This window comes from Aythya fuligula, chromosome 4, assembly GCF_009819795.1.
Source record: "Aythya fuligula isolate bAytFul2 chromosome 4, bAytFul2.pri, whole genome shotgun sequence".
NCBI classification, from domain to species: Eukaryota; Metazoa; Chordata; class Aves; order Anseriformes; family Anatidae; genus Aythya; species Aythya fuligula.
This window is the reverse complement of record NC_045562.1, coordinates 4,088,375-4,113,192: the sequence shown is the minus strand read 5'-3', so window position 1 is coordinate 4,113,192 and position 24,818 is coordinate 4,088,375. Positions and strand designations below refer to the sequence as shown.

General features: G+C 40.5%; 1 protein-coding gene across 1 annotated transcript in view; it reads left to right on the top strand.

Annotated features, from left to right (window-relative positions):
* The first annotated feature begins 4,513 nt into the window (after window positions 1-4,513).
* Window positions 4,514-24,818, top strand: part of ENPEP (glutamyl aminopeptidase) — a 33,655-nt gene continuing 13,350 nt past the window's right edge. Inside the window, exons 1-7 of the mRNA XM_032187297.1 lie at window positions 4,514-5,190; window positions 10,047-10,188; window positions 12,672-12,803; window positions 16,815-16,935; window positions 19,053-19,207; window positions 19,838-19,951; window positions 21,655-21,789. Coding sequence (XP_032043188.1) covers window positions 4,514-5,190; window positions 10,047-10,188; window positions 12,672-12,803; window positions 16,815-16,935; window positions 19,053-19,207; window positions 19,838-19,951; window positions 21,655-21,789 — 1,476 coding nt within the window. The remainder of the gene's footprint in view (window positions 5,191-10,046; window positions 10,189-12,671; window positions 12,804-16,814; window positions 16,936-19,052; window positions 19,208-19,837; window positions 19,952-21,654; window positions 21,790-24,818) is intronic.

The window sequence follows — 24,818 nt, the reverse complement described above, 5'->3', positions numbered from 1 at the left end:
AAGATAGAAACAGGAAAGAAAAAAAAAAAATTTAAAAAAACTTGTAAGGATAACTCATAGTTCCCCCTTGTGAAGAGACTTTGAGGCAAAGCCCTTCAGCCTTGTCTCCAGTGATAAAACAGCCAACAGTAGCACACTGGAGAAAGCCACCAAAAGGGGGTGGTGGGACTGCAAGTGTTATATACAGAGCTCGTCAGCCTGCAGCAGGAGATAACACAGTCCTCCTGAGGCCCCACAGCCACCAATCTGGCACAGCTGAGGCTAGCTTCCAAAGGTTTTAATGGGGAGAAACAGCAAGGACTGAAGAAAGTCCAGCTGTACATCTCAAACCAGCTTGAAACATTTGTATTTCCACAAAGCGCAAATCCAGGATGAGCTGGTTTATAGATAAAAACTGTCATAGAACAGACTGTGAGTGGAACAAGGACCAGCATAAGCCAGACTTGAGAACCTTCTAGGGAATTCATGGAAGCTACAGGGTATTCAAAGCTGAAGATAAAGATGTAATCAGTCATTACAGACATAAAAAAATACAGCACGGGGGAATTATTTCTTGTACAATTCATTTGTGACCTGGTGGAACACCACAATCAGTTTCGCATCTCTCAAATCCATGTCCTGAACGTTTTCCTGGGGGTAGGGAGCCACAGGGGAGAAGTTTACAAGAGCAGCTCTGCCAAAAAGCAGTCACTACAGCAGATTGCTTCATGCCTTTATCATTATTTTTTTTCCTGAAGCCACAGATTTAATGAGGAGTGTCAGTTTAATGGAAAGAGAGCCAAATAGCTCCTGATGGAGGGGTAGAGGGGCTCCATTTATTGCAGCATCCCATAATTTCATAGCGGGGCAGCTGAGCAACAGGCAGGAAATTAGAGGTCTTTTGATTCTGTTGCCGTCATGTTGCCTTAATGTCCTTGGGCACAGGGAGCCAAGACATCCTTGGACTGGGCCCAGTAAGTACTTCATGTTATTCCAAGGATGGACTTGGCTCAGGGGAGTTTCTTTTGTTGTGATTTGTCATGGAGTTTGATTTTTATTATTATTTTCTAATATACTTTGTTTATTTCCATGTCTCTGACACTTTCCAGAGCAGCTCTTTGCGCATTGTCAGCTTCAATTAAGGATTTCCTGGGACTGTGTCGCTTCTCGCTGAAAGCCTGCAGCAGGCCTGTGCTAGTGCTGCTCTTGGCTGTCACTTGCGGAAATCTTATTCCATTTTCTGAACTTATAATTGGAAATGATCTTGGAAATGAGAGGCTGACCATGTGGGGGATAAAAATTAGGATGCATTTACATTCTTGGTAGTTGTCTGAAAAGATCTTTGGATGTTGTTCCTACGGTCATGTGCGTGTCCCCACCAGCAATGTCAAGACAGAGCAGGGTGACCTTATACCCCCCTCTTTTATAGGTAGCCAAAGGGGCAGGGCTGAACTGGTGTGGTAACTCCAGTTCAGACTGAGAACTAAATCCTAACTTAAGGTCAAATTGCTTGAATTAAAAATCAACACCAAACGAATTATAGCAGCTATTAGCATTGTCCAGGTGACTGACAAGATTGTTTTAATCCTTTTCCAGTTTTCTAGAATGAAACCAAACCAATTTAAAGCCCTCCAAGCTTGGCCAGCTTCAAAACAGTCATGCTTGTGGTACCTTGGGGTGAGCTTTCTTTGCCTATTCATCACCTTAGACCAGTGGGAAGAGCAGAGACAAAATATCTGTAGCTTTGTGATGAGGGGTCATGGTGCTGGTCTGCACAACCTCCTCTCTGGGGAGGCAGATCCTGTTCCCTGTCCCTTTCTGCATAGGGACAACCACGCAGCAAGTGCACTCGCACAGCCCTGGCGTGCTCTGCCCTCATTTATTGCTTCTGTGGAATTGATAGCTCCAGCTCTCTTCCATCCCTGGATAAGTACGTGGGGTTATTGCTCCCCAGCTGCCTTGGCAGCTAGGCAGCATCTTAGCACAGCTGCTTGCTGCTTCCTTCTCTCTCCCTGCCCCATCGGTGCCAGCTAGGAAATCAGCATATTTCTGATATGGGAGGAATAAGCCTGCTCTTAACTACCACTATCAGAAATATAGATACCTATTTTTGGCGGCAGCTAGGCATCAACCTCAGTGTTTATTAAGAGAATATCAATGCTGATAACTCGTGTATAACTGCACTACTACTCTTGACTGGCAAAAAGACACTAATAATCTCTTCTACTTGTTGAACTAATACATTTGTCACTCCTCATTAGCTTGTAATGGATTTTACTGCTACTGTTGTTTTTAAGGCATTGGATAAGAGATACATATATTTCTGCTACTTAGGACCAGCTCATCCAGACATGTTTTCTAGCTCTTCCCTGAGGATGGTAATTGTTAGCAGGGAAGAAATCTGTAAGTCTCTTCATAATTAGAATAAATAACCTGTTCTGCAACCTATAGACTTAACATTTAGCAGAAAACCTCTTGGCTATGGAGGAGGAAAATCATATTGATGTAAAAAGCATGCTTGAAATCAAGACACATTTACTATCTCATCACTTATGGCCTGCTTTGGCTTAAGATGTCTTATTTAAAATCTATTCTCACTCTGTTTTCATGTCGTCTTCAATCAGAACAAAAGAAAAGCAGAAATGGTTTTAAATGTTAAGACCATGATCTTCAATGCTGGCTCTGTTGCTGGAAGTTAAATTCTTACCCAATCCATTAAAGGGCACTGGTTTCCCATGTCATATCTAGTTTTGATCACGAGAGGGAAATGGGAAACAATAAAACCAGACATAATATGAAACAGATTTTTAGCTTTCTGCTTGTTTTTTTTTTTATTTTTTACTTTTGAAAATATCTGAGTAAGAGTTAACTTGATGCTCTGAAAAAAGAAAAAAAAAAAAGACAAAAAAAAAAGACCTTTTATTTTCTCGATTCCCGATGGAAAACTTTGCCCTTAAAAGAAGAAGCAATATAAATAGTAGTGTGCTATAAGAGTGCTGATGTGGATTGGGTGGCTGAAGTTCCTGGTGGTAGCTGGCGATATTTCAAAGGGAGACTTACAAAGCTTGGGAGCAGATTCCTTTCTAAAAAGACTGAATAGACTGGATGAAGTCTATTCTGGAAAGGCTCCTTCCCTGAGACAGTGTGTCTCACTGGGAGCATGTGTTCACTAAATCTCCCTGTCCAGGTAAAACTATCTATCCTAAAAATAAATAAATAAATAAAAAAGAGGCTCAGTAGTCAGAGAATCGTAACTGATGTGAAGAGCAATGTTAATCTATCTCATTATAAACTAAAACAGGAGGCATGAAGCCAAACCGATGTGTCTGATTTAAAACCTACTGAAATGGGCTCTGTAAGCGGAGAAAAAGGGTTAAGAGAGCTGAAGACTGAGGTTTCTATTCTACTTTGTTTTCCTTTAGTTCAATGTCAAACAAGGTCAAGACTCAGTTTGGTGTTACATTAGCAACACCTTGCTTGCAAGCTTAGGAAGGCATTACTTATAATAAGGTTTTCAAGGCAGAACTGGGCTCTGTTCAATTAATTTGTTTCAGTGAAGCGCCACATTGTGATGACATGCAGTAAATGCTGAGTTAGATTTTTAGTACATAAATCATCCAACTGCATATTTAGAAGTGTCCCTCACAGCGAGGGTTCACAGGCAGCTCTGCAATGGCACTGACCAACAAGGCAGCCATATCCCAGGCTGCCTGTGCATGCACAGTCATGAGCTGTCTCCTGGAAAATTGGCCCTATGAGACAAGAAGAATTGGACGTGTTTTAAAGTTTGAAGTCAGCGATGAAGATTTATCATTCCGCTGTACATTCTTCTGCCTGCGACTGCCTCGAATTACACAGCAGAGGTAAATGAGCCTAGAAAAGAGGGGAAACAGTTGAAAAGGCCTTGAAAGATGTATGTGATTTTGCTGGATTTTTGAGACTTTAGAGACGTCATCTCACAAACTATAGGGTGGAAGTTCAAGGAAATCCTTGCTAGTAAGAGGGAAAAAAAAAAAAAAAACCTGCAATCTCAAAAAACCAAGCAAGACACAGCACGGTAAAAAAAGGAAGAGGCAGTGGCAAAGGTTGAGGTTTTGGAGCAGTTACACCTCTATCTGCAAACTCCTTCTGAAAGCTGCTGACAGAGCTTTGGCATCTGATCTCCTAACTGCTGATTAACACAGCACTGTTTTATATTTAACTCAGGCCGGAGCAGCAGGAGGGGCTGGGGGTGGGGTTGCGCTGCTTATAAGGGGAGTGCAGCGGGAACAATGTTCGTCTGTGTTGGTTCCCTCAGTCTCCCTGCCCAGCTGCACTCCTTTTTGATCATTCATGTTTCCTCTAAATGCATGTTATCTTTAATTAATTGAGTGCCTCGTGGAAAGCGAGGTGGGGGAGACAGAGAGAGAACAGCTATAGCTACACAATTAACGTACAAACCAAGTCTGCTGAGTTTACCGAAAGCAAGTGCTGAATTGACTAATAAGCTTTATATGGTTAATGTTTTGCTCTGAGAACAGACCTGGGAGCTGAGATGGAGGACATGGATCTCGAGGATAAGGAGCCCAAGAAGTACTGCATGAAGACAAAGCATGTGGCTATCATCTGTGGCGTTGTGGTCATTGTAGGTCTTGCTGTGGGGCTTGGTGTGGGACTGACCAGACCTAAATCACAGCAGTCTTCAGATGAAACAGATAAGCCAACTCAGCCAACTCAGCCAACTCAGCCAACTCAGCCAACTCAGCCAACTCAGCCAACTCAGCCAACAACCTCTCCTCCCACAGTGGATGCAGGTCCCTGTCCTCCTAGAAATGATGGATCTGGCGAGTGGAGCCATTTCAGACTACCCACTTATGTGAAGCCTTTGCACTACAACCTGGAAGTGAAGCCTGAGATGGAGACAGACATTTACACCGGGACAGTCAGTATTTATATCGCTTTGGAAAACCCTACCACCCACCTGTGGCTCCATCTGCGAGAGACCAAGATTACAGAAAAGCCCACGCTCCAGAAATCCTCAGGACAGCAGATTGCTCTGACTGACTGCTTTGAGTACACAGCACAAGAGTACATAGTGATGAAGGCAGAAACGGAGCTCCCTGTCGCTAATGACAATGACCCTTACATACTCACCCTGAAGTTTCAAGGCTGGCTGAATGGTTCCCTGGTTGGCTTTTATAGGACCACCTACGTTGAGAACGGAGAGACTAAGTAAAGGAAATTTTCTTTTATTTATTAAATGTTCTTCTCTATTCCTACTTGCTCAGACCTGCTCTATGCCTGTGTCAGCTTCTCAGTCTTGTCTCTCACCAACTTGCTGACATTTCTGGGCTGTTCTTTAATTTTCTCATTCCCCTAAGGAAGATGTTGTATTCAAAATCTTTTGGCTGTTGACAAGAGTGCGCTGGAGAGCTGGGGGCTTTTGTTATTATTTTGAAAAACTTTTCCAGATTCTACTGGTCCCAGGTTACCCTTGAGCTTTACAAAAGGCTCCCTCAGAGAGGTAGAGGGACTGAGGCCTGTTTTTTAGCTCCATAGTCCAATAAAAAGCATACAGCTCTCACAACGCGCCGGATGCTCCCCAGAGTAGTAGTTTTGGTGTGAAATGCTCTTGTGATACTTTTCCTGACATTGTGCCTCCTTGATGTTGCAAGCCTGAGGAATATCCAAACTCTGTCCCTTCTGCAGCTGGTTTAAATTATAAGTTAGGGAGATCCAAACTATGAAGGTTATCTTTGACTTGAAGTTTCTCTGCTCCAGCTCTTCTTTTTTAACGTATCTATAGTTATGATATAAGCTTCTTGTGGTTCGTTTAATCCATTTCACTTTCCAGTCAAGGGGAAAGCCTGAAAAAGCCATTTCTCAGTGCTCAGGGGCAAAACTTCTCACTTAATGCATGGAAAGGGCACAATACCATCCATTTTACAATATTTGCATTTCTGAAGTGACTTAGGCCATGCTTTAAAACTAGAAGATAAACTTGGCTAGACTCTTCTAGGGTCTTGTTTCAGGAACACAAAGCCAAACATTGGTCTGTTTTCATGGCACTTTTTTGCCCTCCTGGGACAACAGTGTCATGAGTGAGAGTTGCATCAGCTTCATTCAACCTCTGTCAGGCAATGCCAGGAGTAGTAGCAGACAGGCACCACCAGCAGCAAATCCAGGAAGCAAAGGAAAAAGCAAGTACTCATTTTTATGTGTAAACATGGTTATTGGGTCTGTGAAGAAGCCATGGAGGGAATAACTTGAACTCCTGCCAGCTCCTTCCCTCTTGTTCCTCTGTCTAGTACCACTCAGTATTGCTTTGACTTGGAAGGCGTTTTGGTTTCATACTTAGAGCACCTGAAAACCCCACAGGAATTTTAAAGTGTAACCTTTTTGCTTCTTTTTAAATCGGGGTGTGTTATTTCCATTTTATCCCTTGGATCCAGACAGTGTAGAAAGACAAGGACCGAGCATCTGTGGGCAGGAAGAAAGGAGAACTTCATAAGCTGAAGAAAGTATGAAGTGAGCTCAGTTCAAGAGAGTTCCTACTCCTTGGTTTGGATGCTAGGAGCTACTGTATTGCACGATTGATCCTAGCTAGCAGTCTGCAAATGCTCAGTACTGAAGGGAACTTGAGTGTGTGAGTTTGTTTCTTAGGCTTGAGATGGGCTCTAATAAGTACAAGTGAATGGTGATTTCCGATAGGGTTAAGTTTGTGTAGAAAGTCTGTTGAGGTGCAAGAGGTGATGTACGTGATAGTGATAAGTAAAGCTCTGAAATGAAAGCAACTACTAGTCAAATTTCAAGATACTGCTACTTGGCATGAGGGTAGGTGGTAGAAGGGGTTAAGGAAAGATGGTGAGGGAAAGGTTTTCTTACTTATTAAAAGTGCATTTTCCCCTGGCTTTCTACTCAAAAACAATGCTGACTGAAATGAGCTTTTTGCTTTACCTTTGCCTGAGGCAGATTATCACCCTTTCAATATTTCAGCCCAAATAGTTCATCCTTTTGTTATGTTGGAAGTAAATACAAATTGGATCAGGTAATAGCGGAAGTCAAGAAAGTCTACTAATAGCAGCAGATGCTAGACAGAAGAGGGCTGAGGTGAAAATGAGAGCCAATTTGTAATTAACCAACTCCCCCATCCCTTCTGGGCAGTATTAGAAGCAGTGGGACCTTTTGAGAAAATAAAGGGCTCTGAAAATTCAGTTTCCAGACCGAGCTGCTCCCCAGCTGTCTATCTGTGAGGGCAAAGGTTTGCCAAAGCATTGCTATAATGACTTTTGTTTACAAAGCAGGCAGAAGTCCAGGTTCTGCTGTTGCTTAGATCCGAATCTCCCACCACATTTTGTGGAAAACATGGAGACATGTGCAGAACATGCCTGCAAGTCCAGGAACCTTGGGAGGCTTAGAGAGAACACCTCATTTGTGAATCCTGTTCAGATGGATTGCACAATCCCCCACCCTCCCTTTTTTTAAGGTACTTTTGGACTTGCCCAGAAATGGATCTTGAGACACCTTGGGAACACAACTATTTAAATCGATGTGAGCATGCAGGTAGGGAGCAGGAAAGTAGAAATTTTGAGAATGCAGGTTTTAGACAGACCTGTCTAGATCCTCCTGAGGGTGCCTGAATCCAACGGTAAGCACTGGAGTCCTTTTGTAAGGCTATTCCACTATCTCTGTGCATTTAATTTCTTCACTGATGAAAGGAGAATAACAGTCCTTCCCTATTTTACATGATGCAGTGAGTAAAAATATATCACAACTGTGTTATTTTCAAATATTGAGGAAGGGAGCACAATAAGAGTCTCCACCTGGTAATATTGATTCTTTTAACTCACTGGTTCCTGAAAGGGAATGTGCTAATACCTTCCTTTATTTTCACCTTGATATTACAGATAAAACAAACATGTCAAGCCATCTGATTTTGATTTTGAATTACTGTTTGTGACAATGTATGGTTTCCCTTTTATAGGAATTCTCTCTGTCCTCCATAAGAGAACAAAAGGCTTGTAAAAGATACTCAGCTGGGCACATCTCTAACAGATAAGAAGAGTTTCATTTAGGATTTTATTGATTAGATAAAGGCAAGGTTGTTGTTACAAGGAAGTAGCGCTCTTGCATCTCAAGAGCAAAATTTCTCAGAAGAAGCAATGGATATGAATTTAATGTAACACTAGGTACAAAAAAAAAAAAAAAGCATTACTCAGCTCAAGGGGAGCACTTTTTTTGCAGTAAAACCCTGTGTTTGCAGTGGGAATAAAAAAGGAAATTAATCATAGTTCTAAACGCAGACCTGTTTTACTTTGGAAACAACAGCTGGATGCAGTCTCAGCCAGGTCTTCACTCCCTATTACTAGGATATTTACAGCTGTCACCTCAAGTTCATATTTAAAGGTCTGGACATCAACAGCAAGTAGAAGGGTGGATTCCATCAAGCAATGAAGAAAATCTTATCGAAAAAATACATTATACAGTTTGGGAGGAAGTTACAACATCTCATGTTTCTAGTGCCACTTGCACGCCATAGCCTGGAGTACTGATCATCTACTCTACTGGAGAGGTAGTGCTGCGGTTTTGCACTGCTGCTGTCTGTCTGCCTCCACAAATAGATGAGGATAGATAATCACCTTATAAATCAGAAGAGCTATCATAGTGTTATCCATCTTTAGGAACAAGATATAAATGTGTCAAAATATATAGCCAAATTTTTAAGCAATAGATGTGAAGCATTGCCCTGGGGACTTGAAGTTAACTTCATTGTGAAATAGCTTTCAAATCCAACCAAAAGTAGAGAGTTACATCAATTTACTGAGCAAACGAAACTCTACTGAGCCTGAAGTTATGTTAAGGTGAGGGTTCGTTATGCTTTCTGCTCATGAACTACAGAGTTACTATTCCAATGAACATGAATGGTGAGAACCCAGACATATTACCTCATCAGGCTTGTAAATGAACCTTGCTGCTACAAGTTCCTAATGACCAGTTTAGTATTTAACCACCACAAAGAAAAGCCAAGGGCAACAGAAACAGTGAAAAATTGGTTGTCAAGTGAGCTTGTAGGACTGCTGCAGATCTGTAATTTACGATGTACACTTTTAATTACGTTTCGGAAAGAAAAACTACCTTAATATAGTTGGAGCAGCTGTAGAAGTGCTGTCAAAAATGCTCAACATTCCAGATTAATTGAAGAAGCATCTGTGATCTCTTTCACCATTAATCACTGAAGAATACGTTCTGCCACTGAATGGTTCATTAATGGGGAACCCAATGTCACTGTGAGAAGCAAGCACACAATAGGAACTTTCACAACCTTCATCTTATTTTCTTCTGTGACCCCTTATTCTCTAGTTTTTCTGGTTGTTCTTATTTAAGTGAGATGGCTTGCTAACCCCCCTTGAGACAGTTAACATAGCATCAGTTTTGTGCTAGGATGTTTACCTGGACTTCCCATGCTTTCTCAAGCACTTTCTTTATTGGAGTCAGAGGAGAGTAACAGCACCAGCAGAAAAGTGTATGTGGTCACTGCAGCGAAAGAAACACATAGGTAGGGTGAGTTTTCAGCGACACTAAAAGAATTCCAAAGTGTCTTCTTGGAGATGCCTAAAACTCCAATCCCGAGATGAACTCTAGATGGTAAACAACACATGGAATTACTTAAGTAAATAGCTCTATATCAGAACATATATTTCCTTTTAAAGATACCAACATAATTTTAGGCACAGAAATCAATGGGAATACTCATAAGGAAGGCAAGCAAAAGTCTACCATCCAGGAGGGGTCATTTGTATCTTATTACCTGTCTCCTAAAAGATTTCATGATAAGTAATTGTCTTTAGTTTTTGCTCTGAACCCTAGAGGATGTTGATGACAGAGTTTGAGGTATGTATGCTCCACATGCCTATATGATGTTATCTTCTGCATTTCTGATGTCACCTACTTTTATGAATGGACAAAACATTTGTACTTGATTTTAGTTTGTAAAGTTGCTAAATACTTATGCTTAGAAAGTGCAGATAAGATTTGGAAGGTATGCGGTGAAGGTTTGGAACAACCTGCCAATCTGTTGTTTATTTAAGGAGCATTGCAGCTACTGACCACGAGCCAACAGATGCACGGAAATCATTTCCTTGCTTTGATGAACCCAACAAAAAGGCAACTTACAATATATCTATCATCCATCGAAACACGTATGAAGCACTTGCCAACATGCCAGTACAGGTATGTATTTCTCAATTCTACTGCCTAAGAGGGATGGTTCTGTAAAGCCACTGGACACAAGGTCCTTGTGCAATCTCAGACTACCACCCAGGCACTGTAAAGCTAATTGTTAATAAATATTCCATGAAATCTGACTGGTTAGGACTCCCAGTGGCCAGTCAGTACACAAGGTAGCAATGCAGAGCCAAATCCAAATCAGAAATGAAACGTGTCTCTGTCTTCAGCTAGATGGCCCTCTCTTCAGTTATGATGTATGAGCATCCCCTACTAACCATAAATAGGTAACAGCAGGTTCTTCGGTCAAACCAGGTGGACTCTGAGAAGAAATGCTTTGAAAGACAGCTGCTTCCCAGATAGGGAGTCTCATAATAATCACTAAAACTGCATTATGTTCCAGTGCAAGAGCCTGCTGATCACAACCTAACAGCAAAGGATCCTGCTAGCAAGAAATAGTATAGGACTATTGTGTATAATAACACAGAATCTAAAATCCTATCTGTCAGATCATGAGTGCGGACACTTTTTAGTCCACTATGGCTGTAATTTTCTAAATAATCTATTTCTGGACCTGCTATTTCAAATTCCAACTTTGGGATGAAATTCAATGGCACCAATTATCTACATCTGGGTGCTCTGGAAGAAGATTGAATGGCTTTCAGCCGAGAGTTTCTAATGAATAGTTTAACTGAATGTGTCGTCCAATGTTTAATTTCTAATGACTACGTTCTAAAGTGGGAGATAAAGTGCCAAGTTTAAAAAAAAGCTTCCAGCCTCCAGGCTGTTGACATTTGCATCTTCCTGATCACTCCCCACCCAGAAAATAAACAAAGATCTGCTTTGCTGTGTACTGTTTTATTTAAAGATTCCCCAAACTTTAACTATGCATCAGCAATGTGGCTGAGAGAACTATTATTGCTGTGATACAGCTGCCTCCCAGACCCTTTGCAAATTTAAAGCTCTGATCTATTGTTATTTAAAATATATATGTTTATGATACCTAGAAGAGCAGCAGGTACTTCGATGAACAACACATGAATCAAGAGTGTTTGTGGTACTTTTATACGTAGATCTCAGATAAGTGAGGGTATGGACGTTGCGGGGATAAAACTAGCTGTTATCAAGATTTAGTGGGGTTTGAGATCTGCTTTACATCTCTAGGTGTGGTTTTGTCTCTAAAATGGACATAAAATATAAGCTTTCAAAGAGCTAGCTACTGCTTGTTAATTAATTTGCTAAAACCCAAGTACAGGAAGGGATACAGATTATCCTGGGTTTGACTAACAGATGACAGCAGGACCCTTTTTCATCTGGTGTGGTCACAAGGTTGGTTGCTCTGTTCTTAGTAGTGAAGGATCTTTGGGGAATCATTTCAATGGATGGAAGTTAAAGTAGTTTGCAAATGCAATGCACGTTGTGTGTTACACATTTTGTAGTAGTTTTGGTGGTGGGATGCTTTAGAGTCCATGTGGCAAAATCAGTTCAGCAAAACCAGGATCTTGTACATTTCATTTGTATTTTTTACTGGAGCGATTTTTTTAAAAGCCCCCCCCACTTTTTTTTTTCTTTTTTTTTTTTTTCCACTGAGATTCTGACTTTGTTGAAAGACCAAAAGATACCAAATTAGAGTCAAATAATGAAAAATTAGATAGTGAATATATCTGTAAAAAGGATTTTTTAGCTCATGAAATCATATTACCAGTGACATGTATGTTTTATTTACATCGTATTTATAACAAATGAATCTCATGAAGTATTGTATCTAGATGAAGGTTAGTGTCTTTTATATAAAGCGTGTTTTTCTCCTATTTTAGTCATCCAGATAGAAGCACAAAAATTTATTAGACAGGTGACAGACAATGCATAGCAGAAAGAAATTTTCAGAGTATAAATTGCATAGAAAAGGTTGTAGATTTGGTCTTACAGTTCACTTGAGAAAACCAGGAATGGTTTTAAATCGATTTAACAAAATAAAAACTATGATCTCTAAGCCCTATGTACATTTAAACAGCCCACCAATTAGCAGTGCTAATTTGTGTCTGAGCAAGTTCAGGATAGATTTATTAATTTGGTCTTTACTAACATCGCTGCACCCCCTGACTCCTGAGTGATGCACATATGTAAGAGGACAGAATCCAGTCTCTTCTTTGGTCTGTCCAGAGTGATGTTATTTTATACAACTATTTCAAGAACAAAATGTATTAAAGTACACTGGAAAACTATTGGCAAAATTCTCATGCATGTGAATGGCTTCAAATCCTTGATGCAAAATTAGAACCAGGTGAACTTATTTAGTGCAGAAAAACAACGTTTCATTTTGTGTATTTTGTCTGTTCTCATGCCATTGGCAGTGTGATGCCAGAAGGGGTGAATCTGGAGATGTGATTTGTCATTCCTGGGTAGTTTTAGCCTTCATAATAATATGAAACCTAATTTTGCATGTTTGCAATTTCAAAATCAAATTAATTATTTTCCCATTTCTACAGCAAACTGTACAGGTGGAAGATGGCTGGAATCGGACAACTTTTGAAAAGTCAGTTCCCATGAGCACTTACTTGGTATGCTTTGCAGTACACCAGTTCAAGTTTGTAGAGAGAATATCTAACAGAGGAATACCCGTAAGTCCTGTTGCGGCATGAACATGGTTCTGATGACCGATGTACAGTGATTTGCATTTTTTTTAATGAATCAGCTGTTTTTATAATACAAACAAGAGTTTTGCCTTTCCCAAAATGTATTTTAGGCAGCAAATCAGATTAGGTGTTCACAGTGGTCCCTCTGACCTTGTGTACATAGAGTATTCTGCAGTTTTTCCCTGTCTCCTATCTCAGTGAGATCCCAGCTGGCACATCCCATACAGGCATGTGGCTGAGGAAGGAGCACTGTTGCTATAACCTCATCTTTAACTTAACACCCAGAGCCGGAGGGAATGTCCAAATCCAAGGGTACAAGGGTACAGGCCCTGGATACAAATACTTTACATTTTTGGGGGGGTTAAAAAGTGTGAATCTGTATTACATTTGATGTCTTTCCTATTTACAGTCATGGAGACATACAACTACAACGTTATGTACAATTGGATATTGGCTATAATATTCTTTATTTTGCAACAGTGGCTAAAGGTAACTTGCCACCGTACAAATACTTTACTAAACCATACAGAAGTGACAGGACCTGGGTATTTGGCAGGTGCTCTGATGGATTATGTTTGAATCTGAATCCATAAAATCAAAGTAGCTCCTTGGTTTAGACGCAACAGACACAACTGTTCCAATCCAGTTCTGGCTTGGATTCAATTAAAATTTCCTGACGGTGCAGCTGAACAGGCATAAGCAGGTAAAATATTTACTGAATAGCCAAAAGCCTGAAGAGAATTTGTTCCTCAGCCTAAGCTCCTCATTTAGCCTACAGCTAGTCTGGGATGCTAAACCCACTCTTGATTATTTATTGGTTTACATTTCACCTGAGAGAGAGGGTGATGCCACAACTGCGTGCCCTTTCTGCTTCCCCTTCCTTTCCCTACCTGAAAAAGCATGGCACATTCAGGCTGTCTGCTGGTGTGAAAAGCCGCCTTGTATAAAGCTCCGAAGTGCTGATCCTGCTCTTAGCAAAGACTTCCTGGCAGAGTGCTGTGCCGAGGCCTCCCTCCTCAACGCCTTTGCTAACATCGTGCTGTACGCTTGCCTTACTTCCTGACAAACAACTGAGGCTAAATTGCACTTAGCCAAGGAAATGGAGCCTGGCTTGACATAGTGATGCAATATTCTGAGATCCCTGCTGTTAGGCTGAGTAATCTGCAAAACAGGAGAACGTTTTAGGCCACTCAGCCATGTATTTTTGTTAACATGATGCTGTTTGGCTTGGCTGCTCCACTTATTGTCAGGAACAAGATTTTGGTTCTTTGGTCTCAATAGATATTCTCTAGAGTTTAGTTATTTAAAAAACCTGAATTTGTGCAGCTCTAGAATAACAGAATCATTTAGGTTGGAAAAGACCCTCAAGATCATCAAGTCCAACCATCAACCTGACCTACCAAGTCCCATCGCTAAGCCATGTCACTTAGTGCCACGTCCACATCTCCAGGGATGGGGACTCCACCACTTCCCTGGGCAGCCCATTCTAATGCTTGACCAACTTCTCTGTGAAGAAATTCTTCCTAATATCCAATCTAACCCCCCCCCCCCCACTGCAACTGGAGATCATTTCCTCACATCCTATCACTTGTTACCTGAGAAAAAAAAAAAAAAAAAAAAAAAAGAGAGAGCTTTATGAGAGCTTTATAGAATATAGTGTTGTAGAATAAAAAAAGAAAATAAAAAAAAAAGATGAAGACCTGAATGTTGAAGAAGGCAGAAAACTTCATTTTATAGATTTAAAAATTAGCTTATTATCTGCTCATCCACACCACACTCCAGAATATGGTCATAAGGCCAATACTTGTTTATTTTTTGACTCAAGCAAAGTCATAAAGCACAAAATGCTATTGAGCAGTTGTAGCTTTTCTAAAGAGAAGAGAGTGTTCACTGAAACGTAATAATTAAAGTGTGTGCACGTACATGTGTGTGCGTGTGTTTGAGTGTGTGTAGAAGTGGGGGTATTTGTGTCAGTATAAAGGTTGCCTGAAGAAACTCTTCCTAGTTCAGGCTTTGGTTATTATATTTGTTACTAATGATATTCACTAAATGATTTCTGAGGACTTGCCTGCACTAGAAAACTTTTTTTTCTTTCCTTTTTCTTTTTTCTTTTTTTCTTTTTTATTTTTTAGTAAAGTAAACCATAACTGCTCCCTTTCTTTTAGTATGGACATATTTTAACAATATAAGGTAAATGTATAAGATTGTTTTAAATTAAGGGAGCCAAATAAGCATCATCACTAAGAATGATGTTTTTACCAGTAAAAGCAGGTCATCTTTAGAGTTTTTAATCAGATAGTAAGAGAGTCCTTCTCCTAACTAAACACTTCCATGCAAAAAACTTTGAAGCATTGCCAAGCCATAAGATATTGAGTTGCTGATTGTTGAGAAAAAACATTCTATAGTTTGCTATATAAATTGTTAGTAATAAATCATAAATCCAACAGAAATTATCCGTGTAATCCATATATTGCTTGCGTAAACAACAGCAACAGCATGCAACTCACACAATACGATCTATTATTTAAAAACTCTGCCATTAGCTCTGAAAATCATTGCCCTGACAAAGACCTTGACAGAATCAATGGTGGAAAATGTGCCCACAGCTGGAAACAACACTCTTGAGCTGATTACCTGTCAGGTACCAAATGTCTGCTTTGGAAAATCACAGAGGAGATTACACAAATGAAACCCAAAGTCGGGTCTAGTGCACGCTAAAGGTTTTGGAACCCATTAATATGGATCAGCTAGGGGACCAAAGATTGCTAAATTGGGTAAAGAGCTTACTGAAGTGGAAATTACAGATTGTAATTGCAAACTGACCCTAAGGGAAATCCCCTGGCTGGGATGGATTCCCGATTGAATTTCATAAGCTTTTTTTGGTTTTGCTTTTTTCATTCCATCTTTATTTCTGACCACTGTCCCAGCCTCCTCTCTTGTTGGAGGAAGTGTAATTTCATGGTATTGAAATAAATGTACTGTCAGGCTCAAAAGAGGCTGCTAGAGTAGGCCAGCTCCCTTGCTAAGTTTGGACCCTAAATGCCTGGCTATGAGACGGGACTGAGGAGTAAACAAGCCACGCCAACACAGCCAGAAGAATGTGGGCCATTCATACGAGACACAGTGCCTGCAAAAAGATGGATCGGTTATCCGAAAGCCAGCGATTTCACTTCATATAAAGATTTCTCACTTTCCATGCTGGAGATATTGGGGGACAAGGAAGGGGGCAGCTGACAGCTCCTGCAAGTGCAGCACTACAGTTCAGGTCCGAGGCAAGAGACCTGGAAATTTTGGGACAAAGAGATTGAGGCAAAGACCCCCCCCAAAAAAGCTCCACGAGTTGTAGGCCTCCTCATCAAGATTATGAGTGCCATACAGACTCTAGTCCTCCTGGGCTTAAGCAGTAATAGCTAATACACAAAACCTTTGGGGTGGAAGGGTCAGCACTCAAGATAATGTTTTTTGCCTTCAGCAAAAAATGCAAGCTCAGATACTCAAGAAGAGCACAGAAATGGTCAGCCATCGTGCACAGGGATGCCAAATGTGCCTCCTGAAATTGATCTGTTGAGATCAGTCTAAATCAATGAGCTGCTCAGAACAAGTGGCTTCCTTTCACTTGTGCTTATGCGGGTTTCCTTCTTGAGAAAACCAGACCTTGGGAGAAGAGTGGCTGGTAGGCACTTAGGCCTTGCTTGAAGCTTTGGTGCTGGGAAATGGCCACTGTGAGCTTCTGGGCATGGGTCTTGCCAGTTTTGAAGTTCAGGCATGGTGTAGGAAGCATGCACATATTATGTTGACTTGGTTTCTTCTATGCATGATGTTTGAAAAAAATTTTTTGAATAAATAGGTCAGGGAACAGAAGTCATTGCTTAGGCCAATCTCTTAGAGAAAATCTGCAGTGTTATAGGTATGTATGTTAAATGACTTTTCAGTACTTGACACCTCCTAGTTTCTCTTAACTGAAGACTGCTCTAATTGTCTCTCTCTATTTTACAGCTGAGAGTTTATGCCCAGCCACTGCAATTACACACGGCAGAATATGCAGCAAATGTAACAAAAATTGTATTCGACTTCTTTGAAGAGTACTTTAATATGAGCTATTCTCTTCCAAAACTAGGTGATTATTAGCTTTTCATTTTGTTAATTTACTGTTGTGGTTACGTTTCTCCTACAAGTTCCTGTATTTTGATGGTAAACAGAGTATGAAACTGTTTGGTTGCTACCTGCTGATATTATGTCAGGATGCTTTAAGATTGTACCAATGTAGTTCGAGATGTTCTTAAGTGTCATGATGGGAGTGTTGGTCTAAGCAACAGTTCCATTAGCAGTTCTCAAAAATGAACTGAAGAACTGCTCTTGGCATGGATATTTTAGAGAGTTTTGTGGAAAATCAGGGGAATCATTGGTGACATCAGCAAAAAAAACATTATGACCTAAAATAGAGCCAGATGAAGTTTGAGAAAAACAAGCACTACTTCCATGGGAACTTCTGGACAAAAGTCAGCAACGAGATAAGTGAAGATGCAAATTGCCAGAGAGTATGTCATACAATTTACTAAGCTTAGTGCAAAGTGGGTGTGTGACCATTTCTTAGAAAGATGAATGTGGTCCAGTGTATAATTTGTAGTTACTACTGCTGGGCTGAATAAAGACACAGAGCTTGGGTATAGGATCAAAATTTACCCACAGTTACAAAATAAGATATATATATATATATAAGCTATATATATAAATGTATACGTACATACATATATATATATATATATATATAAAAGGAAAGTAGTGCATTTGGACATCCTTTAATTTGGGCTATCTGCTCTCTGGATCTGATTTGTGCAGCTTGAACTGGTAAAGTAGGGAATGTAATCAGAGTTGTGAAAATGTGTTGGAAATGCCCCCTCCTATGACCTCAAGAGGTAATGCAGTCATGTTGATAAACTTATAAGGATCAAGAAAACAAAACAAAACAAAACAAAAAACTACAAACAAATATATCTAACAGTCCAACCTGTATTACTTTAGCAACAGATTTCTGTCTCACTTCAAAACATCAGTTGAGTTTACTGGAAATATCTATTTGCACGTCAACAATACCTGAGTTTTAGGGAAGCTAGACGTTGTCCTTTTGCAGACCGGTTCCAATTAATAATTGGGACTATATCTTAACTGTGCTTCATACCCAAGCTTTCATTTCCACAAATGCTTGATGATTTTGCCACATCAGGGGTCTGTCTGCACTGCAGACCCTGGCAACCCCAGGTCAGCAGTATAAGAGGGCTGATGCTCTTGCAGCTTGTATATTGTATTTCTGAGAATATCTATTTGTTGGATCACAATTCCCGATGCACTATGTTGTTCCCTCAGTATTAGAAGTCACCTAGATCAAACCTGATGAATCAAAAGTATTTCTGCAAAATATTTAGATATGTTTCACATTGAGTTATGGCTTCTGGCATTGCCATTCCCGCTGTGATCCTCATTTTGACTCTCAGTGGAGCCCTGGCCAGACTACCAGCTTAGATTCTATAATCAAGTTGTTTAAATTAAAATGATTAATTCCCGTCTTCTGTTAGGGTGGGGTAAGGGTTGTTTGTTCTATTCATTTTTAAATCCATCTGTACTTTTTCACTAACTCACACAGAAAGGTTGTAGTCATTATTATTTGCAGAAGAAAATGCCAGTCCAATTTAGTCTACAGTTCTCGTTTAAACCTGTATTGATTACTGACCATGAAGGAGTGACCCCCACAAATTGCTGGGAATAGAAGCAGATGTTGTTCACTGCATGGGGGATTTACTTCGGTTAACATGTCAATAAATATTTTTAATGCGACAGTGTGACAAACAATGACATGCCTCATTATGCTACAGATAGTTTCAGGTGGTTTGCTGCCTAGAACACATCCCCAGACAATACTATTAATTTCAGGAGCCAAAATTAAGTTCTGTGTCATATGCACGCTCCCAGGAGGCGGCACAGCATCGTCTCTCAGTACAGATCCTAGGTAGTGCAACTGGTTGTAGCCCTACTAATCCCAGCAGAGCTTGGGCACTTGCTATCAGCAGCTGTAGGCCAGTCCCCTGCTTCTTAAACACAGGTTATAGGCTGCAGTCCACAGCAGTAAGCCTGAACCATATATGGCAAGCAAAACCGGCCGTGAATAAGCAGAAAAGAGGGTGATTTAAGTGGCTTAAAGGATACAGTGGTAACCACATTCTCTTTCTTTCAATGTAGATAAAATAGCTATTCCAGATTTTGGGACAGGTGCTATGGAGAACTGGGGGCTGATCACATACAGAGAAACAAACCTACTTTATGATCCCAACGAGTCTGCCAGTTCCAACAAACAGCGAGTAGCAGCTGTGATAGCCCACGAGCTGGTTCACCAGGTATGTTTTAGGACGCGACTCATTTTTAAAGTTCTTTAAATGTGTAGTAGCAATTATTTAATCAGGAAAATACTCTTATTAATCACGACTCAGGATCTTCTACATGTGCTCACACTTTGATTGCAAAATACCGTGTTAAAACCGTTCCCTGTTAGAGATCTAAAGTACCAGAACTACTGCCTTGAATTTTTCTCAGTACATTAGATGCTTGGGTCCAGACGGTGAGGCAGCTTACAAAAATCTGTCGGAAATGTCTTAAAGGAACTCATTTGCATGTGCAGATGTCTCTTTTGGGCAAGCAAATAAGGACAGCTATACACTGTGGAGGCTGTCTGAAAACATATCTGTACAAGCACAAATCAGCAAATCAAGAGGAAGAAACTAAAAATATTTTCAGTGGCACATGAATCATTAGCAATTTCCCCAGTAATATGTAATTTGATAATAAAAGTGATGTTTTAACATCAGGCAAAGCCTCAGTTCCTATTTAAACCCCAGCATTAGGATAATTTTCATCTGGTAATAGGAAGAAATGTAAACAAATGAATGTTCTACGTGGACATGTGAGATACAGAGATATACATTTACTGTTTGGCTAACACCACATCTTTCAATGTTGATAAATTACAGTGGTTTGGAAATATTGTGACCATGGACTGGTGGGATGACCTGTGGTTAAATGAAGGATTTGCGAGTTACTTTGAATACATAGGAGTCAATGTTGCGGAACCAGATTGGGAAATGGTAATTATTTCTGGCTTGTGGAGGGTTGGTGGGACTGGGGGGAGCATTTTGAAAGGGTGTAAAAATTAGACAGGAATGACGGGGACTTAAAATATATTTATATTTTTAAAACGTAGTGTAACGCAATCTAAAGAAAATGTTGGCTTAAGCTTTTCCACCTCCCTATGTTGTGGTCTGAAACTAATCAAAGTAAACTTTGAAAAGTCTTTGTCTGCATTGAAGAGTCATCCTTTTTAACAAGTGAGTGAAGTGCTTGGTTATTGTTATTGCAGATAATACGTAGGTGGACTCTGGGCAGAGTGTTAGCAGTTTTTAAAAGGTTGTTCAAAGTCCAGCCCTAAAAGATGAAGAATCCCCTTAATTAGTTAGATGGACTGTAGTCTCTCGTCACAGGGCCTGCCTTAGGATCATTGCTCGACCTGGTGTGGGTTGGGAACCCCAGCCTGTCCCACAGGTTGAGTTGTGCGTCAAGGAGAAAATCAGCTCCCCCTCTATCTGCTGCCAGCATTTTAGGTGTCGTTTCCAATGCTCCAGCTCAAGAGTATGTGTAATCTGCACAGTGCAAAAATAGGTAGTGACAGGGGATGTCCTGTGGTACTATGCAGCAAGAACAACTCCGTTCGCTTTGGGAAGCTGCAAAGAGGGCAGCCTTCAATATGCATTATGCTCTGAGGAATGATAACAGCGTGTGAGCAAAGGGAGGTTTCTTGCTCTCTCCTTCCTCCCTTCCCAAACAGATGTGATGGCACATAGCATTCATATTTCCCCCAGCTGTCCAGGAGTAACGACTTTCTGGCTACTAGAAAATACATAACATGTGCCCCTGGAAGGAAGCAGGGTAGGTGTTGCACAGGCTGAGCCCATCGACAAGCCGAGAGACATCTGGAGCAGGCAGTGCCTACCCTGCGCTTCCCCTGCCTCCCACAAATCGCTCTTCTCATTGCGTTATGTGAGGCTGAGGATGAAATCATTCCTGGATCACTTCTTTTCCACTTGAAGTAGGAGATCTGCCTATGTAAGCAAAAATTTAATTACTGAGCCTAGAATTTAAAAGCCGTTAAATGTAGATACCATGCTCATTTAAGACCTTGCACCATTTCAGTATTTTTATCCTATCATGCATTGTAAGAGGAAAACTAAATAGAAATTTTGTCTTTTTTTTTTTTTTTTTTTTTTTTTTTTTTTTTTTTTTACCAACACTGATTAAGAAGTAAGGGGATTTTGACCATAGGTTACTTCATATTTAAAAAAAAATGATAATCACCTGTAGGATGGAGAAGCCTGCTTCCTTCTTCCCTTCTTCCCTCCTTACTTTACCCCTCTCCATTTTTGCAAGAGGAGCCCATAATGCTTTGAGATTTTGTCACACTGCCGAAATTGGTAATACAGCCTCCATTTGTGCCTACGGAGTGTGTTGTTTGTTTTTTTTTTGTTTTGTTTTGTTTTGTTTTTGTGTGTGTGCATGTGTGTGTGGTATGATACGCATGGGAAAATAGGGCTTACAAAAGGTGACTTATCATAGTTAAGGAAAAAATGTATCCCTCCCCTCTCAGAGGTAAAGCACAAATTTGCAAGTCTTCTTTAAAGGAGGTGAAATTTCATTCCGTTTCCAGCTGCCTCCCTCTAGAGAAGCTGCACCTCAAGCTACTGATTTTGTGAAGTTTGGTGTCTTTGTTTTTATTCTAACATCTTCTCCTTCTCAGCTTGACCAGGCTTTAACTGATGAAGTGCTTCCCGTTATGTCGGATGACTCTTTGCTTTCTTCCCACCCAATTGTGGTCGATGTGTCGACTCCAGCTGAAATCACCGCTGTGTTTGATGGGATTTCCTACAGCAAGGTAGGACGCCGCCCTGAGGTGATGTGGGCTGCACAGAAAGTGGAGGCTTGGGAGAGGAGGCAAAAGTCAGGGGAGCTCATACTCGTAGTTCCTAAGCCAGTGTGGGCTGTGTCTGCACAGAGCTCGTTTCTAGGACATTCCCCGCTGTTGTCTGTGATAATTCAGCCAAAAGTGATGGTGAGAGGAGCGATGCAGCCAGAGCTCTGGTTGGCCACCATGTTCCAGGCAAATCTGCTCACAGAGGAGCAGGGAAATGGCAGTGTCAGCAGTGTCTACTACAAGAGTTGTTGGGTTTAAAATTATCCTAAGCCAGATACTAAGCACACTCCTCTTCCGTTACCTCATGTGCTGATGTAGCCCAATTCTGTCAAGCCACACAACCTGAAGCAAGGGCAGATGGCCAGGTGTCCTCTCTCTCACTTCTCCATTGCACCTTTGGGGCACTGTAACCTCTGTTTTTAGGAAGCCAGGCAGGAAATCAAGCAGTGAAAATAGGAAAGCGATTTTTTGTCTCATGTTGCTCACAGGATCTCAGGCTCCCTAGAAGCCTTAGCAAAGATGGGCAACACCAGCCTCTAGTGGCATTGACCCTAAACTGGGAGATGTTAGCTTTATGTTTCACTGCCAGTTGTGGAGCTCACATCTGACTTGGACTAAGTCTGTAGCCCAGGAGGTGGTAGAGGGCACCCCTGTTAGGTCTTTGACATACATTATGCTCATCCTGAGGCTGTTCCTGTCAGTGGTGGGGGAGACCTGTGCCTCTAAAGGGTCTCTCTGGAGCCAACTGGAACCAACTGGGAGAATCCCCCAGGTCTGCCTGCCCAGTGAGACTCCAGGATGCCTGTGCCATCCAACTTCTGGGCCTTTACACCAGTCCTGGGGCTCTGTTCACTCTCTCCTCAGTAAGCCATCTCCCATATCATGTTGCATATGACCCTGATACACCGTGTTTGTGTTAGCAGCTTCTTGTATGTCTGACAGTGGTTCCTATCTGATGTTTCAGCAACTTTCCACAGAACATGCAAAATCCACCATTATTAAATCCTGTTGGTTCCTTTCCTCTAAGTTCCCATTATCAGCTAAACAAGAAGTATGCATTTCATTGACTTTAGCTTTAGCTGTGCTTCAGCTAAAATCCGTAGCCATAAGTATTACTTTTATTAGCTAGACTTGATCCATCCATTTCCATCAGTTTTCTGTTTTCAATTGTTAAATCCTCTGTCCAACAATACAATCAGTATTTATTGCATCATAAATGCCTCACAGTCAAATCATAAACCATGTAAAAACCTGCTTTGTGTAGCACTGATGTTCTTAAATCAAGCTAACAAAAGTCAAGAAACATACAGAGCTAAATCAAATGTTCTGGACCAAAATGTATTTTAGTGGTGAGCTAAGCAAGTGGCACACTTTTGCATGGTCTTAAAACACAATGGAGAAAAAAAAAAATCCTAACATTAACTCATCTCTTTGTGCCTAGATAATTGGTACATGATTTTTTTTTATTATTTTTTTTTTTTTTTTAGCAAAACACTTGAGGACTCGTGCATTGTTTGGGAATAGACTGCTTGGGATATAATTTGGCGTGGGATATAATTTGGCTTGAATGAGAAAGTCTTCACATAGATTTAGCTCAAATTACTGTTGGTATTTATATATAAATGCGTGACAAAATTAACTTGTTTCTTTTTGGTTCTATTTTGGCTTCTCTTTAGCATTTTTCTTATAAAAACAATCTTCTCATGATACTATTCATCAATAAACAAATAAAGTATAATTTGGAATGCTCTCTGTTAGTTTTACCAGAGCAATTACAGGGCTTATACACTCCTAAAACCCTAATGAAATGCCTAAGGGTCTGTGGAGCCCTTGCAGTGTATTCTGTAAGTGAACTTCTGACTGCTGCACGATCACAATGGCATTATGAACATACCAGGAAACGTTCCTACTAGGAATGTAGGAAACCTGTACTAGAGTAGAGCTGGTGAATGCACAGTTAATATACACAATCCACACTTTAAAAGAAATTGCACTTCACCTTTCCAGTTTAACCATCTCCCTTCATTTGAAAGATTGTGTTAAAATAACAATGAGATTTTTTTGTCCTTGGAGTTCAAGCATTGATTACCTTTTTGGAAAATAGCTACTTAGCAGTTCTGATAGAAATTTGCTTTTAGGCGTTCTGCATTTTTGGAACTTCCAAGCTAGAGAAGGTTAAGCTTAAAAGTTGCACATTTCCACCATGTACAGTCTTGTCATATACTTGGCACTTAATACATCTTGGTAATAAGTAAAGGCATCACAATGAGATGAGGTCAGCTATTCAAATCAAGGTTGCTCTCTTGAACCTTCCCAAATATTTGAAAGAAAGGGAAGTTATGAAAACACCAGGGTTCCTATAACTAGTGATTTTGTTAGCATGAATTTTTCTCAAAAGCACTCAGTCATTAACTTCAGAGGACGCACAGTGGTCAAAGAGACTGAAAAGCAATTGTATTAAGATGCAGAAATTAACTATATATTGCAAAAAGGAAAAGAAATATCTGCTGCCCCTAAATGCCTGCAAAAGTGCACAGTTCTACTCTTACTTTTAATATAAATGAGAGGGGATGGTCTATGAGAGGTGGTATCAGATAAGAAGTGGCTGAAAGATAAAGCTGAGGAACTGAGATATCACAATGCATAAATGTGGCCTTACAATCACTATTAATCATTAGCAGCTGTTTGATAACCACTAATGGATATCTGTTCTAAGTTCTACTCAATCATTTCTTGAACATATTTCATGGCGAACACATTAAATTACTGTATCAGAAAAGTCATCTGCTGACCAGCTTGACTCTACAACAATAGTTTGGAAAGCAGTCTGAAGCATATCTGTTCAGTTACTATCCTGTTACTCGTGCAGCCAAGTTTTTATTCTCAGACACACAAATGGAGGAGACAGGATTTACTAAGAACTCAGATAACATTCTTTTTTTTTCATGGGACAACTGGATTTTTAAACCATTCATAGCATTAGGCTTTCA